Below are 18,064 nucleotides of genomic sequence, written 5' to 3' on the forward strand. Positions count from 1 at the left end.
TACATAGAAACACTGTACTTTTTGCCTTACACTATAAAATGTTATAAAAATGTTAGTGTTAGTAGTAGTGGATGTAGAGGTTCAATTAAAAAGACATTAAACTGCTGGTCAGGAAAGACCAGAATGGGTTAGGGGGCTCTGCTCTCCACTGTCTAGGTGCCATTAAGAGTTAGACCAGAGCCTGGCGTGGTAGCTCACGCCTGTAATCCTAGTGACCTGGGAGGCTGAGGCAGGAGGATTGCTTGAGCCCAGAAGTTCAAGGCTGTGGTGAACTATGACTGTAGTGGCTATCTATGATTGTGCCACTACGCTTCAGCCTGGGTGACAGAGTAAAACCCTGTCACTAGGAGGAAAAAAAAAGAGACCAGAATTTAAGTAGGCATCACATTCAGTAAGGAGTCTGGCAGGGCTACATTTAGCAACATTCATTCTTGCAACAAACAGGTATACGAACCTTCATTGTGTCAGGGGCAGCAGAGAGCACCCAGTGTCTGATCCCTCCTGTTCTTGAGCTTTTCTTCCTACCCTCAGATTGTTTTTTTGTTTGAGACAGAGTCCCGTTTTGTTTCCCAGGCTAGAGTGAGTGCCGTGGTGTCAGCCTAGCTCATAGCAACCTCAAACTCCTGGGCTTAAGCAATTCTGCTGCCTCAGTCTCCCGAGTAGCTGGGACTACAGGCATGTGCCACCATGCCTGGCTAATTTTTTCTATATATATTAGTTGGCCAGTTAATTTCTATTTATAGTAGAGACGGGGTCTCGCTCTTGCTCAGGCTGGTTTCAAACTCCTGACCTTGAGCAATCTGCCTGCCTTGGCCTCCTAGAGTGCTAGGATTACGGGTGTGAGCCACCGCACCCAGCCCTTCAGATTGTTTATATTAGGATTGTGTATCCTAAAACATTGTTGCTTGAAAAGCAAGTATTTGGACAGAGTTGGGATGGAAGATGGCCTATCAGTTCATTTCATCTTCATAACAACATTTGAAACAGGTGTATTATGCATATTTGAGGAAGAAACTAAACTTATCTTTTTCCCCCCAAGCCTTCTCTTCTTGGGTCCACATATCAGAAAGTGGCACTACCATTCACTCAAGGTTCCTCCATTCAGTCCTTCCAAACAACTCTGACATTTTTTGTTTTTCTCTTGTCTCACTACCACTATCCAGTTTTTTCCATAATCATTCCCTGGATTACTGCGACAGCCTCCTAAAATAGTCTCCCCACCTTTAGATTACCTTCACTCTGTGAAACACTTTCCACGCTGTAGCAAGAATTTAAAAATGCTTTATTTAAAAACAATGTGCCATTCGCTGGTAAATGCTTTACAAATATGAACTCATTGAATTCTCATAACAACCCTATGAAGTCAGTGCTGTTGACTTGTAGGCACAGAGCCAGCAAGTAACTTGCCCAAGGTCACATGGCTAGTTAAGTCACAAAGCCAAGATTTGAACTCAGGCACTTTGGCACTACTCTTTGCTGTCGATATTTCGAACGCTAGATCAGATTTTGTCACTCTTGCTCAAAAGTTGACCATGTGCTTGTTGCTTTTAGGGTAATCCCAAACTCTCTAACATGTTTTTGAAGGCCCTTCCTCCCCAGCTTCATTTGCCTTCACGTCCCCTCAGTCCCAGTGGCCGAGCCATGAAAACTTATTGCTATTTCCAAGAGAGTCACGCTTTCTCACTTTCAGACCTTTGTGTAAGCCATTTCCTCTGCCTACACGCTTCCTAGGAGTTTATTTGCTTAACTCTTCATCCTTCATCCTTGATCCTTAGCTGAGATGTTTTCTCATGCAGCTCTCCCTGATGCACACATCTTATGAATTAGGGAACCTAATTATGTGCTCTCATTATTACCTGTAGATTTTCTCTATCTCAGCATTTTTTAGTAGGTATTATTTATTTTTAGCATGTAAATGAGAGTTAGTAGTTTTTTAACTTCATAGTAAATGCTTGAAAACAGTCTGAGACAATGAGAATCCACATGGAACCCCAGAGCTGGTATAAAGATTAATTTAAGCTGAAGATATTTGAGATGAAACACATGAGGAAAGAATCCTTCTGATACTTTCTCTTGTCTGACTTTCTGAGAAAGCAGAAACTTCTGAAAAGTGAGAACTGCCATAAATTCCCTCTTTGGGGAGGCTTTTACTCACAGGAGAGGAACCAAGAGTAAAGCTACCAGAAATCCCCTCTCTAGGGGAGTTTTATGAAGTAGCTGGGAAGACTGCTCATAACCTGCATAGACAAGCATTGTCACAAACTCTGCAGTCCCCAACTCCCAGGAGCACATACTGGTCTGAGGCCTATTAGGGGACCTGGCTGCAGAGCTCCTCGTGCCACCTCCCACCCCCAATGGAAAAATTGTCTTCCATGAAACTTAGGAACTAGGGGTCCCGCACAGCCGCTCTTCCAATCTTACATGAAACCAGTCCCTGGTACCAAAAAGGTTGGGGACCACTGTCACTTTTGCTTTCCTAACAAGTCCATTTGTCTTTCCTAATGAAATCTATTTTTTCTTCCTGTAGGCTATTCCCCCCACCCTCTATCTTGGCATTTGTCACATTGCATGTAACTGTCAGCTTCATGAGGTCTAGTAGAGTTGGGTTTATCTTGTTCATTGTGCATTCCTAGCATCTAGAACAGTGCCTGGCTCTCAGTAAAAGCTTACCAAATGAGAAAAAGAGACTCAGAGATTAAGTGTTTTGTTCAGAGTTGCACAACTAAGAAACAATAAAGCCAGTTTGAACACAGGTCCTTCCGAGTCCAGAACTTCTGTTATAAACCACACTATGATATTAGAATGTTGGGGTTTTGCTTGTTTAAGTATTACCTTTGGAATTTGTGGGCCTCTTCAAATCGTAGGTTCCGTGGAAGGGCCAACTTTGCTCACGTTCTCTATTGTTACCATCTTAAATGCAGTTCTCAGTCAATGTTTGCTGGTGCTTTTTGTACAGATAAGATTGGGCTTCCAGATCCTGTGTCAGAAAATGAGGGTTTTGATAAAAATGAAGAGCTTGGCTTATTCTTTTTAAAGGGACAAACTTCCTCCCTAATATATATGCTAGTTTACTTGAACAGTGAGCTCTAGAAATGTTTTTTGAATTATCTCTGGAGGGGTGGCACTCACCTCTGAGCTTACTTAAGCAAACTAGTAATCAGTGTTATTTTGTTAGAATAGGATGGGGAATGGGTGTAGAACTTGGAGAGTTTATCTGATTATTCAAGATTTGTTTTTGAAGTTTGAAACTTTTCACAGCAGTTTTTTCCTCATCTGTAGTTGCATTGAATTAAAGCATTATCTCTAGTGATGGGGACATAGTTATATAATAAAAATATCACAAAAAGTATTTTAGCTTAAAGTATTCACTGATGATTCATTGTATTATTTTCTGTTAAATTACCCTGGAAATTTATACATGCTGCATTTCTACCAGATATATTAGCACTAAAGTCGTTTTTCTGCCTGATACCTTCACCTTTCTTCCTTTCTTAGATGTGTGTATGTGTCATAAAATGTATGGTAGAATGTTAATATCCAGGCAGTTTCTAATTGGCGATTTATTTACTAACCTGCGGGGATAAAAGGTTTGTCAGCTAGTCGGATTCTCTCTCTTAAACCCTGGGCATTTGGTATACTGCTGGTCTTCTCTGTGATATGTTCATCCTTCTTAGCATAGGCACAGTTATCTAAATACATATTTAATTTCCATCAAATCTGTAAATTATGTGAGGACGTAACTATTGAAAAGCACTTGGCAGTCTAATTAATAAAGCATCTTTTAATCTCAGTTCACTTTCTCCAGGATTCTATTTAACTAAAATTGAACTTAACAATCTAAAGGTATTATAATTATAAACCTTAACTGTTAATTCACCATGTGAGCAGAACCTTTCTTGTTCACCACTGTATCCCCAAAACCTAGACCTGTGCCTGGGCATATAGTAGGTACTCAGTAATTTATTTAATGATTAAATATACATTTACCATGAAGAATAAAAGTATTACGATAGTTGTACTTTATAGCTAGATAATAGGCTTTTTTGAAGATCTCAAATTTCTTCAGTTTGTTCAGCCAATTAGGCATGAGTATAAAGATGCAAAGGTATGTTCCACATCCTCATCTATTTTTATCTATTCAACCAATATTTATCAAGTCCAGTTGCTTTGTGCCAAGGCACTGTGCCAGGAGTTGGGAATACAGGAGTGAGTAGTCATGGCCCCTGCCCTCATGGTGCTTATAGTTTGGGGAGTGATAGGTAGGAGCAGAGAAAGGAGCTGGGAACTTGGATACAAGAGTTATAAACCAGGCCAGGCGTGGTGGCTCACGCCTGTAATCCTAGCACTCTGGGAGGCCTAGGTGGGTAGATTGCTCGAGGTCAGGAGTTCATAACCAGCCTGAGCAAGAGTGAGACCCTGTCTCTACTATAAAGATAAAGAAATTAATTGGCCAACTAATATTTATATAGAAAAAATTAGCCGGGCATGGTGGTGCATGCCTGTAGTCCCAGCTACTCGGAAGGCTGAGGCAGTAGGATTACTTGAGCCCAGGAGTTTGAGGTTGCTGTGAGCTAGGCTGACGTCACAGCACTCACTCTAGCCTGGGCGTCTCAAAAAAAAAAAAAAAAAAAAAGAGTTATAAACCAGTGAGTATATTTGTTTGACTAGCAGAATGTTTTTGTTTCATTTTTCTGTTGCTACTCCCTGTAGTGCTACAGTAACCATTATTAATCTGGTTCCTTATAGGATTTGAATTTTTGACTCTTGGTTTAGAATATAGTGGGAAGACTGACGTGCACATAATGAGATTATAATGTGAAAATTGTCATAATAGCCCCATGTACCAATTGCAAGGAGATTTTAGGGGCACGAGCTCCTTAGTTGAGGAAGTGAAGAGAAGCACCATGGTGTGGTAGACAGAACTAGATGAAGAATTGCAGATCCAGCTTCAAATGTGTGCCCTTGGCCACATGACTTAACCTTTTTGGTCCTCCAACTATTGATCTGTGAGGGCAGGATGTCTAGGCTGTGCTCTGCAGAGCCTTCTCAGACCCATGCCCTCCCTCTCAACCCCCAACCAGAGCATCTGTACCTTTTCTATTCTTCATGTACATCATTCTTCATGGACATCACTGAAAGGTTTTGTTTGAGAAGTGAGTTCCTTGGCCTAAGAAAGTTTTGAAAACATGTGGACTAGATGATTTCCAAAATCCCTCCAGGCCTAGCATCCAATGATTATTACTTCTAATATTCCATGCATATTCACTGTTAATATGCTAACAAAACCCAAAACAAAACAAACAAAAAAACTTATTGTCAGGTGAAAACACCTTTTGCCCCCATAAAGGGTCATTTGGTTGAGATGAAGGTCACACAGAGGGTCCATGATGATTCAGGTTCAAAACTGAAGAGTTTTAGAGATTAGCTTGAGCAATGTAGAGACACTCCAGAGACACTACAAAAAACAGAAATTTTAGCCAGGTGTGGTGGTGCATTCCTGTAGTCCCAGCTACTTGGGAGGCTGAAGTAGGAGGATCACTTGAGCCGAGGACTTTGGGATTGCAATGAGCTATAATGATGTCAGTGCACTCTAGCTTGGGCAACAGAGTAAGACCCTGTTACCAAAAGGAAGAACAAACAAACAAAAAAAGCCAAGAGTTTTAGTTCTTTATAAACTTATTTTTATAGTGGTCCCATATGGCAAAGTCTCAGTTGCATCCTTAAAAAACCTTTCTTGTACCTTCTGGAGGACTTTGAAGAGTCACATACTTTATGTTGTTTTGATGTCTATATTTCTTTACATTGCTTTCCAGCTGTCATCACTATCTAGAACATTTATGTAAAAATATACTGGAATTGTTTAAGAGCATGTTTCTCTGTATACTGTTTGTTCCATCTTTTCCCACTTTTCTTTTCTTTTGTTCATGATAGATCTGATTATTGTGGAAATAACTGTGATCTCTATGAGCAACAGGAACTATTTTCACCTATCTCTTGCCAGGAATTAGGCCCAAGGGAAGGGAAGAAACCTCAGAAGGAAAAAGGAGACAGTAGAAGAAAGATTGCGTGAACAATTGTTTAGCATTTATTAGACATGACCTTACAAATTACTTAATCCCTTTGAGCCTTAGTTTCCTCTTCTATAAAGTAGAGATCATAATACCTCCCCTAGAGCCTTGTGAGGATTAAAAAATGTAAAGGATGTAAGTGCTTAGCCTGGTGTTTGGGCTACGGAAGGCACTAAAGTTAGAATCTCTCTCTTCTTTCCCTTTTTTCTGTACTGTTTTATGTACCTTTTCCTCCTTTGGAATTTTCCTTCCTTCCTCCTTTTCCTCTTTCTCACAAATATTTGTTGAACACCTACTGTATGCGAGGTATTTCTCAAGGTGCTGGTGATATAGCAGTGAGTAAAAAAAGTATCTGGCAGGGCTCTGTGGCTCACGCCTGTAATCCTAGCTCTCTGGGAGACCGAGGCAGGCAAATCGTTTGAGTTCAGGAGTTCAAAACCAACCTGAGCAAGAGTAAGACCCCAACTCTACTATAAATAGAAAGAAATTAATTAGCCAACTAATATATATAGAAAAAATTAGCCAGGCATGGTGGCACATGCCTGTAGTCCCAGCTACCTGGGAGGCTGAGGCAGTATGATTGCTTGAGCCCAGGAGTTTGAGGTTGCTGTGAGCTAGGCTGATGCCAGGGCACTCACTCTAGCCTGGGCAACAAAGCGAGACTCTGTCTCAAAACAACAATAACAACAACAAAAACAAAGTATCTGTCATCAGGAAGCACAGAACAGGAAGTGGTGTTTCCTCCTAAGATACAATCACCATAATGGACTAGTATCCAGAATATATAAAGAACCCTTAGAATTCATTAATAAAAAGATAACACAATTTAAAATAGGTAAAGGATTTGAATAGATGCTTCTCTAAAGAAGATCTTTGAATGGCCAATAAACATGTGAAAAGATGCTCAGTGTCATTAATCACGAGGGAAATGAAAATCAAAGCCACAATGAGATAACACATCACACCTACTAGTGATCAAAAAGACTGTGATCAAAAAGACAGTAACAAGTGTTGGTGGGGATGCAGAGAAATTAGAATTCTTATCTATTGTTAATGGGAATTTAAAATGATACAGCTACTTTGAAAAACAGTATGGCAGCTCCTCAAAATGCTAAACATGAGTTACCATATGACCTAGCAGTTCTGCTCCTAGATATCTACCCAAGAGAAATGAAAACACATCCATATTAAATCTTGCACATGAATATTCACAGCAGCATTATTCATAATAGCCAAAAAGAGGGAATAACCCAAGTGTCCAACTAATGAACAGATAAAATGTGGTATATCCATAAAATAGAGTATTTCTCAGTAATAATAGGGACGAAGTAGTTACACATGCTAAAGCATGGATGAACCTTGTAAAGATTATGCCAAATGACAAGAAAGTTACAAAAGACCACATGTATAATATGAGCTCATTTATATTAAATGTCCAAAATAGGCAAATTTATAGAAATAGAAAGTAGATTAGTGGTTGCCTAGGGATGGGAGGTGGGGTGCAAGAACAGGAAGTGGGTGATAGGAATTGACTGCTAATAGGTAGAGGTTTCTTTTTGGGATGGTGAAAATGTTCTAAAGTTATGGAGATGGCTGTACAACTTTGTAGGTGTACTAAAAACCATTGAGTAGTATACTTTAAGTGGGTAAACTTTATGGTATGTGTATTATATCTGAATAAAACTGTTAAAGATACAGTTGTTTAAACTTTTTAACTTGTATCTTCAGACATTTTATGGGTTCTTTCTTCTTAGCATATGAATATGCTCTGGCCTCCCATCCTAAAACAAAACAGGACAAAATATCCCTCTGTAGGCTCCGTTGCTACTGCCATCCCATGTTTTTTTCTTCCTTTCACAGGTAAGACTCCTAAAAGTTAGAAAATAAGTAATTTAGAAATAGTTAGTTATAGAAAAGTTAGAAATTAGGGATAAGCAGAAAGAAGAAAACTGTTAGACATTTAATATGACTACCCAGAGATAAACATTACAGTATTAACATTTATCTGATTTTAGCATTAAAAGTTGATATCTTGCATTTTTATTTCCGAAGGGGAGTACTGTTATAAGGAAATGTTTGTTAAGTTAGTATACTAAGGTAGAACATGGAATATCTTTTTAAAAGATCTTAATCTCCTGTAATAACACCAAACATGGTGAGCTTTTATGCATGATTTGATTTTTTAACTTTTGGGAATTGTCTAAATCAAATTTGAGGTCATTAAAACCAAATGCTTTGGAAGCATTCACGCTTATTAAACTGTGTGGATGGAATACATAATAATGCCTTGTTGCCTTTTTGGCCACACTTGTTACATGGCTTTTGCTTAAGCTACAGTTCAATGTCATAAGAGGATTTCTGTCTTAAATATTTTAGAGTGTTTTAAAGCACCATTGCCCTGTGAAATAAAAATTTCATGGATTCCATTTGGCTTCTGTGGATTGTTCAGAATGTCTGGCTGATGTTGGCTGTGAATTAGTATGTCAGCTGATAAGATGGTTAGATTTTCTGCTTCAGAATCATACTGAGCTAATTTCTTTGGTCTTTTCTCCCTTTTGCTGTGCAGAGTTAGACTGGCTGAGCAACCCAAGCTTTTGTGTTGGATCCATAACGTCACTGAGTCAACAGACTGAAGCAGCCACAGCCCTTGTTTCTGAAGGGTCACCACTGACAAGGTAGCCTTTTTGACAGTAGGGTTTTAGTTTTTGTCACTATACTATCTATAGCTTAGCTTAAACGATGCTCCTTAGAAAACCCTGTGATAAGAGAGCTATGTAAAACTTCCATTTACTTAAAGTAATGATGTGATCTTTGACTATTTTCCCTTACCTCAAAATGATGTGATCTTTGACTATTTTCCCTTACCTCACTTTTATAGATTATTCTGTTTTTTTTCTTTGCATTGCAGTGGCAAGTACATGACACAGTTAGGCTATAATTAGGCCGTGAGGGAAATGGCATCATTGTGATTCTTAAGTAACTTTACTAACCTCATTAGTAACCTTTAGAGTATTGTAATTCAGATATTTCTTTAGCTGAATTTTCAACACTTTTTTAAAAATAGAAGGAGCTCATATACTATAACATAGGATAAAAATCTCATAAAAACATCAGGGAAAGCAAAATGGCATATATCTCTACCCAGCTGTGAAAGAATTTTGTTGTAGATCATTGAACTGAGAAATATGCTGTCTCACAAATATAGACTAGATGGTCTCATTAATGGGGTGAATACCCTGGGAAACTCTGTCTAAGTGTGTAAGAAGCCTTTAGAAATTGAGAATAGTTGATGCATGAGAGGAAGTTTATAGATATTTCAGTAAGGAGGAAGAAGAGCTCATTGTCACATTTAAAAACAAATACCACAATTAAATCTTTTTTTTTTTTTGCCTTTTTGCATTAAGCACATGTTGGCATAATATGTGGTACTGAAAATAAACCTTTTATAATGTTTTAAAAAACAATATATTTGATAAAATAATGGGAGGTTACTTTCTTTTAAAGATGTATAAATATGAAAGTGTAGGTTTAGAAACTATTAAAATTAGAATTTCTTCACTCGTTTTTATGTTAAGCCCAGTTCTTAAGTCTTTATGGTGAGATGTAATCCAGGAATATACTGTATAATATATAGACAAATAGTAGATCCATGTGAACATTCATAGGGTTCCGTATTACATATTTATTTACTCACTTATTTAGATATTAATTTTCCCTACTTCTCTTTGGAAAATAATTCTAAAGTTGACTTTCCTAAACAGGAGTCCTCTGAAATCAGAGCTTTCAGACGAAAGTGACACTAACAAAAAGGTCAGACAAGCAAGCAGAAAAAAGAAGAAAGAGAAAAAGAAGAAAAGGAAGCATCAGCACCAGAAGAAAACCAAGAGAAAGCACGGGCAGTCGAGCAGCAGTGGATCTGAGCCAGACACCGATTCTGAAAGGGACAAGTCTCTCCGCAGCATCGAAGGCAGTAAAAAGGAGTCTGAGAAACTGAGGTGTGTCTCTGTTCTCAAATACGCATAATTATTTTAAATCTTGAGTTTTTCTTTTTTTGATTGTTGCCACAAGGTAGATGTTTGTTTGATTGATTATTTAGCCACTCAATCAAAAGAGAGCTCTACCATTAGATCTTTAAAAAGAAAAGAAAATAAATTAAGAGCATGATTCCAGGTGAGAAATGTTATTTAGGCACAGTAGTGATTATGTCAAAATCTGATTCAGACAAAAAGTCTTTGGGACTTTTGAAAGATGGCAGGTGTGCCACATAGCGGGTATGTGGGTCAGTGCACTGCACAGTTAAGGGTTCCATCTCTGAGGGCTCCTGGCCTCCACACTTACAGAGAGTAAGAGAAACATCTCATTCCTCTTCCTTGATATGTCTTTCATTCAGTCACTCCTGCCCATTGGTGTGTGTACACATGCACACACGTCTTTCTGTTAAGGTTAGTGTAGCACTTAAATAATTATTGCTTTTGTCCTTTTCCTTTTCTTTTTCACATTCTTTTTTAGGACCACTGTGTTAAAGGTGTAGAATAGCTCAAGACCACAGTATTTCCATTCCTTGGGGGCTTGATTTCTCCCCATATCTTACTCTGTTGTCTACCTTGAGCATATTGTTCAAGTCATTTTAAAGAATGGTCACAGCATAGGTACTCAATATAGATTTTTCTGTGTGCTTAGTCTAACATCCTCCTACATATAGAGAGGCATTTACCTGTAGGTGAGACAGGCGATAAGTGATGAAGCTACCTGACTTAATGCTTATTTAACATTTTTCTTTTCTTTGCTCATATGGGCTAGAAAAGAGAAAATGTAAGTATGTGTCCAGGACATCCCTTAAAGTAGTGCTGTTGAGATTTTTGCAACTCTTCAGGGATTATTTACTTTTGTTGTAAGTTTGGAAGTCCCATTGCTGTCAGTGAGAGCTCTGCGTTGGAGCAAGTCTGGAACCCAGCCCTCAGTGTTGCCATCAGAGAAGCAAACACTGCAGTCTCCTGGGATCGCTCTGTCATCAGATCAGTGTCGCAGTGCACTGCAGGCCTCTGTGCCACAGAGGAGCCAGATTCATTTAGCCTTTGGTGTATCCCAGGTGTTAAACCTGTAACCCAAGCTTGTTCTTTGGAGGAAAAAATAAAGGAGCCAAGCAGCAGGTTCTGAATTTGACTGAATTTATGAGGGCAGGAACCGTGCCTTCCTTGCTTACCACTGTAGCCCCCCAGGGCTTGGTGCACAGGGCCTGATACAGAGCAAGCACTCAGTGCATTTTTGTCATATGGATGAATGAATGAATATATTATTAGTATCCTTGCTTTTTTTTTTTTTTTTTTTTTGAGACAGAATCTCACTTTGTTGCCCAGGCTAGAGTGAGTGCCGTGGCGTCAGCCTGGCTCACAGCAACCTCAATCTCCGGGGCTCAGCGATCCTACTGCCTCAGCCTCCCGAGTAGCTGGGACTACAGGCATGCGCCACCATGCCCGGCTAATTTTTTCTATATATATTTTTAGTTGGTCAATTAATTTGTTTCTATTTTTGGTAGAGACGGGGTCTCGCTCAGGCTGGTTTCGAACTCCTGACCTTGAGCAATCCGCCCGCCTCGGCCTCCCAAAGTGCTAGGATTACAGGCGTGAGCCACCGCGCCCGGCCTAGTATCCTTGCTTTTTAATTTGTCTTTCAAAACAAGCTACTTTATTCTGTCTTCTGAAAACTCACCTTTTAGCTACTTGTCCTTTTTTATAGCTAAGGAAAGTGAGTTTTAAAGGACTTCCTGAAACCATATATTAATAGAAACTGTCATTAGAACTTGAAGGATAGTTAATTTTGGTTTATGCTTAATCACATCAGAGGGGATCTTTACAGCCTCTTGATAGTTTTATGATCGAAAGAGCATTTTTAAGTTTGTTGATATTTTGCAGGATATCCTTATTAAGATCAAAATAAATTGTTCTTGTCTTTTAATTCTTGCTATTCTGTAGTCTCTTCCTGGGAAAGTCACCTGGAAGGATTGTTTATTAATATTTCCACATAGACAAAGACTAAGATATAGTGAGATTTGAGAGTCTTTCCATGATTTCAGGGAAATGGCTTCCTGGAGGGTAGCATACCATATGGGATTTTATTCCAAGGGGACTGGGCTAACTTCCCCAGAGGCCATAGCTACTAATTGACCTTTGTTTCCTGGGTGGGCTTTTCCTCAGGTGGAGGCAGAGCCTTCCTTGCCATAGCCCAGACCACATCCTGCTTCCTGACTTCAGTACCCAGTAGAGGAGGGAAGAAGGCTTATTTACTCTTCAGGAGTAGTTTGCATGTAGCCTTCTTTTTTCCTCCCAACTGACATTCCATTTCTTTCTGGAGTACATCAATCTCTTCCAAGTGGGCCCTCCCTCCTTTTGCTGCCCTTACAGTTTTTGTAGACAGAAAACCCTCCACGATTGTTCTGAAAGGGAATGTGTTAAAATCTTCATATATTTTAACCTGAGGCTCATCATTCAGCAACTATTTATTGAGTAGCTACTTTGCATTCTTGAAATGCCATTCCTTTGTATTCCCTGCCAAGAATGATTTAGAAGCCTCCAAAATCTTTATTTGTATCTGGGCAGAGCTAAAAAGCAAAGATGGAACAACAGTTAATGGCTGTTTTGACTACTTTGGCAGCTTCTTGTGTCAGCAGCATTATGAACTGATTTTCTTTAGAGGAAGAATGATGTTAGGTGCCAGAAAAACCTTCCATCCCTCTCACTTAATGCCTAAGGAAGTAGTTTCTTTTGTATCCTAGCTGAATGTCTGCCAGCTAACAGATTGATTCAAAGAGATAAATTAGGGTCTTGTCTTCAGTGAACTCTCATGGTTCTGCCCTTTATGTAGGAGGTCCAGTTTAATGGGCAAAACACCATGCATGAAGTCCAGGCGGTAAAAATGAGACTGAAACCAAGCCCAAGTCACAGCGCAGGCTGAGCAGTTCAGAACTGTGGCTCTTTTAAAAAAAGTTTTGAGTTGGAATAAAGTATCTGAGCACTTTCAGATAAGTTAGGTGAAGTAAGGGCAGCCCAGTTTAATGTCAGTGGCTGTCACCTTTTGAAGGTGTGGTAGTTCCTTCTGCCTAACACTCTAAAGTACCTCAGAGCAGGACCATATTTTAGGGAAAGTTCTTGTTTATGAATATATTTGAAATTCAAGTTACAGTCATTTAAATGACATATTTAAAAAGAACACCCATATTTTTCAGGTTAATTTCTGAGATGACTTCTTTTCTTGGTAAAGTATCATTTAGTGGTAACAGGTTTTGCTTTATTTTTTAAAACTCTTTTCTCAGAGCAGTAGTCCTCTTCCCATCTCTATGGCATGTGCATATTTTATGTACTTAGATGTGTTTGATGCCATGTAGGGTTTGAAATGTTGAATGTTCATATTTCTTAAAATGTGAGCTATGGGCTGGGAGCAGTGGCTCATGCCTGTAATCCTAGCACTCTGGGGGGCCAAGGCGGGTGCATCACTCAAGGTCAGGAGTTTGAAACCAGACTGAGCAAGAGCAAGACCCCATCTCTGCTAAAAAAAGTAGAACGAAATTAGCTGGACAACTAAAAAGAAAAAAGAAATATATGTATATATAATATAATTAGCCAGGCATGGTGGCACATGCCTGTAGTCCCAGCTACTTGGGAAGCTGAGGCAGGAGGATCACTTGAGCCCAGGAATTGGAGGTTGCTATGAGCTAGGCTGATGCCACAGCACTCTAGCCAGGGCAACACAGTGAGACTCTGTCTCAAAAAAAAAAAATGCGAGCTATTGTCACAGAAAGTTTTTTAAAGTGCCTCTCCCTTTTCCTTCCTTGGTCCCACAGTCAAGGAGGTAATTCTGCTGCTGATATTGGACATCGCTTTGTTTGGCTTGAGGACGTTCAGGTGCGGACAGGAGAAACCTTCAGAACAGATAAGAAGCCAGATCCTGCAAACTGGGAGTATAAGTCTCTCTACCGGGGGGATATAGCAAGGTATGCACCATGTTCCCCCTGATTTTCACCCTAGGGAAGTAACTTCTTTCTCCTCTAACTCTGTCAGCACTATTTGCCTGTCTCCCCTACTCCACTGCCCCCTCATAGAGTCTATTGGATTTTATTTATTGTTAAGTTGTTTAGGCACATGTCTCATCTCACATTTTAAAGTGAAAGCTTAGCCCTTGAGATTAGGTCAGATATATATATACATCTATATATATATATACACACATATATATATATATATATATTTTAGCACCATGGGGTAACAGCTATAGATTAATTGTATTTATCCCTGGTGGTTGGCATGGTGCTTGGCATAGTACCTGGCACAGTAGGTGTTCAGTAAGTATTTGTTGAATAAATGAATCTAAAAATACCTTATGGGCCGGGCACCGTGGCTCACGCCTGTAATCCTAGCACTTTGGGAGGCCGAGGTGGGCGGATTGCTCGAGGTCAGGAGTTCGAAACCAGCCTGAGGAAGAGTGAGACCCTGTCTCTACTATAAATAGAAGGAAATTAATTGGCCAACTAATATTTATATAGAAAAAATTAGCTGGGCATGGTGGTGCATGCCTGTAGTCCCAGCTACTCGGGAGGCTGAGGCAGTAGTATCGCTTGAGCCAGGAGTTTGAGGCTGCTGTGAGCTAGGCTGATGCCACGGCACTCACTCTAGCCTGGGCAACAAAGTGAGACTCTGTCTCAATCAATCAATCAATCAATAAATAAATAAATAAACAAACCTTATAGTAATTAATTGTGACAGAGTATCTATGACTATTTGGTCTAATCTATATGTCATTTTTAAAATTTGCAAAAAGCTTTTTAGTTACCTACCCCCCACATATGCCATTGAAAAAAATGACATTTAATGGTAATGACTTTTTCAAAATGTTTTCAACATATACCATCAGATAATCATAAAAGTAGGCAGTGGTATTTGCTTCAGTAATGAGTTTGAACTTTTCCCCTCTGTCAATCAAAAATGTTTGGGTACTTATTAATCCCTTTAGACACTTAGAACTTTGTAAGAAACTGTTGGGGATGTAAGGAACAATAACACACAGTCTCTATTCCCCAACAGTTTACAGGTAATTAAAATTGAAGATTGAGAATCATGAATCATGGAAGATAAGGCCAAGAGGAGATCTTGAAGATCATTATTCTTGACAGGCTAATTACTTTGTAAAATAAATTTCAGTTTCTGTTACCTTGTTGCATGTACAGATTTTAGTCATATAGTCACTCACTCTGATAGTGTACCACACCACATAAACAATTCCAACTAAAATTTCCTTTATGATGTGTTAATATGAGTTGTTTTTCAGTGTATATTGAATCTACATACTGTCAACTGAAACCTCAGAAAATAAATGACTATAATGTTTCAAATGTATTCATGTATTTTAAGATAATTTTAATACTCCCTGAAGACTTGTTTGGTTTTCCATGCCACCACAGGGGAGTGCCACAGGTATTGTGGATTCCCAGTAAAAGATGGGGAAGGCAACACTGATTTGGCCTGAGGTATGTGGCCATGGTCCTGTGTTTGTCCTTTCACCTCTGTTAGTTCTTTCACTTCTGTTAGCCTGTCTGATCCTCACAGCTGCTCTGTGAGGAGGAGAAGGAAAGCTGTCTTCATTTTACCAATGAGGAGAAGGAATCTGAGAGAGGTTAAGTAACTGCTCCAGATTGTGCAGCCAGGGAGCAGCAGGGCTGGGATTAGAACCTTTGTGCCTCTGACGTCAAAGGTTCTTTCACTGCCCACAAATAAAGATGAGGTTGGTTGTGTGATAGGACATTATCTAGATTTGCAAACAGAGGACTCTGGTTGTCATTCTGACTTTGCAAGTTACTAGCAGTATAATCCCAAGCAGGTGACTGACCTGTTTGAGCCTTGGTTTCTTCATTTGTAAGTTGTAACTCCTGCTATGCCTTGTACTCAAATATCAGAGATATTTGATATGGAATTTGAAATTGATGTACAAATATGAAGGATTATTCTTTATTAATAGATGAAAAAAAAGAAGAAGTTATTAACAAAGAGTGGCTCTTGAGCTTCTGCTAATGAATGGCATAGACCTTAGGAAGATAGTAATTAGAGATAACTTTATTAATCTAAACTGCAAAGATAATACTATTAAAGGGCTTAGGGTATCATTGTGATTTCCTGGTAACTTAGTAAAGTTTAAGTGGGGCAAATCTTGCCTGGATTAGTAGCTGTATAACTGTCAGTGTCCAGGTCCTGGAAGATTTTGATCCCATGGCATTCTGGGCTGGTCAGAAGACAGTGGGAATATTGTGGCCGGCACTGAATATTCACACTTTTAAGAGGGCCACTGACAAACCAAGAGCATTGAGAGGAGGATGAGCAGTTACTTACGATTCGACTAGCACTGTCATGTGAGGACTAGATGAGGGGTTGTGGATATTTGGTTGGTGGCAGGGATTTGATCATTGTCTTTTAAGCTTTTTTAGACTGTTCCATGGAAGGGGATTGACAATGTTCTGTGTGACTTGTGAAGGCAGAACCAGGACTAATGAGTGGAAGTTCTGGGAATCAGATTTGGCTCAGTGTAAAGCACATCTACTGGTGTGAGTATCTCAGCAATGACACTGTGTGTGTTGGAGTTTGTGGTCAATGGGTGCTAGGTTCCACAGTTAGTATGGAACATGACAATTATACAGAGTCAAAATTACTTTGGAAAATTCCTTAGGACTAATAAAGTGTCTGTCTGTGAAGTTCAGCTCAGTCAGTTTTTTTGTCCATTTTTGGAAGAGGTTGTTGTTCTTTGGCTATATACCAGATAAAATAGTTGGCTTAGTTGAGGAGCCAACTTTTATAAAATAATAATAATTTAAGCTTATCTAGCCTATACTATATGGCAGGCATTCTCATAAGAACTTTACATGTTTAAACTTTTTTGACAGCAACTCTATGACATAGGCACTGTTATTATCCCCATTTTACAGATGGGGAAACTGAGGCAAGACAGATTTTAATAACCTGATCAAGGTCACCCAGCTAGTAAGTGGTGGAGTTGGGGTTTGGACCTAGGCAGTCTGGCACCGAGAGGGATGTGTGAGAATGAAAGCCACCGAAGGAAAGGCTGAGTGATGTTGCCCTGCCCTGCTGTCTCCAGGGTGCAGACCCACTGGGGGAATTCAGGGCAAAAATGTATTCTCCCTCTTCCTTTCCCCCTAGCCCTGCACTTATTTTTTTTTGTGTGGCCAACTGCCTGTAGCTGCATTCATTTAAATTAAATGTATATATGTTATCCACTGAACTGACAAACAAAGTGGTAGTTCCTACCTTTGGAATTGTTCTTGCTGATTATTTGATAAGGATTTTATAGGAAAAGTGCTTTCATTTAGGAGAATATCACATTAAATTACATCCTAAGTTCTAATTATTAAGATCCTATGCTAGGTGATAAATTGGATACAACCTAAATGTCTAACAATAGGGAAATGGTTAAATAAATTATGACACATCCATCCAATGGAACAATTTGAAGCCAATGGAAATTATATTTGCTAAGACTAATTGATATGGGGAAATGCCTCAAAGTAGGGGAGAAATTATATGAACTGTCTTTAATAAGGATGTGTGTATGTATGCATATGAATATTTGCAGAAATACATACAGCATCTGAAAGGAGATAATAAGGGAGGCCAATAAGATTCTTTTTCCCCCTCTTATCATTTATATCTAATTTGCTACAAAAATATAGCTACTCAAGTCAGAAAACTCATTCAACACTTTTAAAAGAGATTATATGAATATCTAAAATACTGTACATCTATAGTGAAACTAATGAGGAATCAATACTGTTAAGAAAGTAGTATTAAGGATAACAAAACTAGTTAGGTTAAAATTTGTTCCTGGCCGGGCGCGGTGGCTCACGCCTGTAATCCTAGCACTCTGGGAGGCCGAGGCGGGCGGATTGCTCGAGGTCAGGAGTTCAAAACCAGCCTGAGCAAGAGCGAGACCCCGTCTCTACT

At 39.2% G+C, this 18,064-nt stretch overlaps 1 protein-coding gene across 1 annotated transcript in view; it reads left to right on the plus strand.

Moving 5' to 3' along the window:
* NRDE2 (NRDE-2, necessary for RNA interference, domain containing) overlaps positions 1–18,064 on the plus strand; it is a 49,208-nt gene that overhangs the window by 4,601 nt on the left and 26,543 nt on the right. Inside the window, exons 2-4 of the mRNA XM_076003776.1 lie at positions 8,635–8,743; positions 9,830–10,063; positions 13,906–14,055. Of these exons, the coding sequence (XP_075859891.1) occupies positions 8,635–8,743; positions 9,830–10,063; positions 13,906–14,055 (493 nt within the window). The remainder of the gene's footprint in view (positions 1–8,634; positions 8,744–9,829; positions 10,064–13,905; positions 14,056–18,064) is intronic.

The sequence above is a fragment of the Microcebus murinus genome, chromosome 6 (genome assembly GCF_040939455.1).
Source record: "Microcebus murinus isolate Inina chromosome 6, M.murinus_Inina_mat1.0, whole genome shotgun sequence".
NCBI classification, from domain to species: domain Eukaryota; kingdom Metazoa; phylum Chordata; class Mammalia; order Primates; family Cheirogaleidae; genus Microcebus; species Microcebus murinus.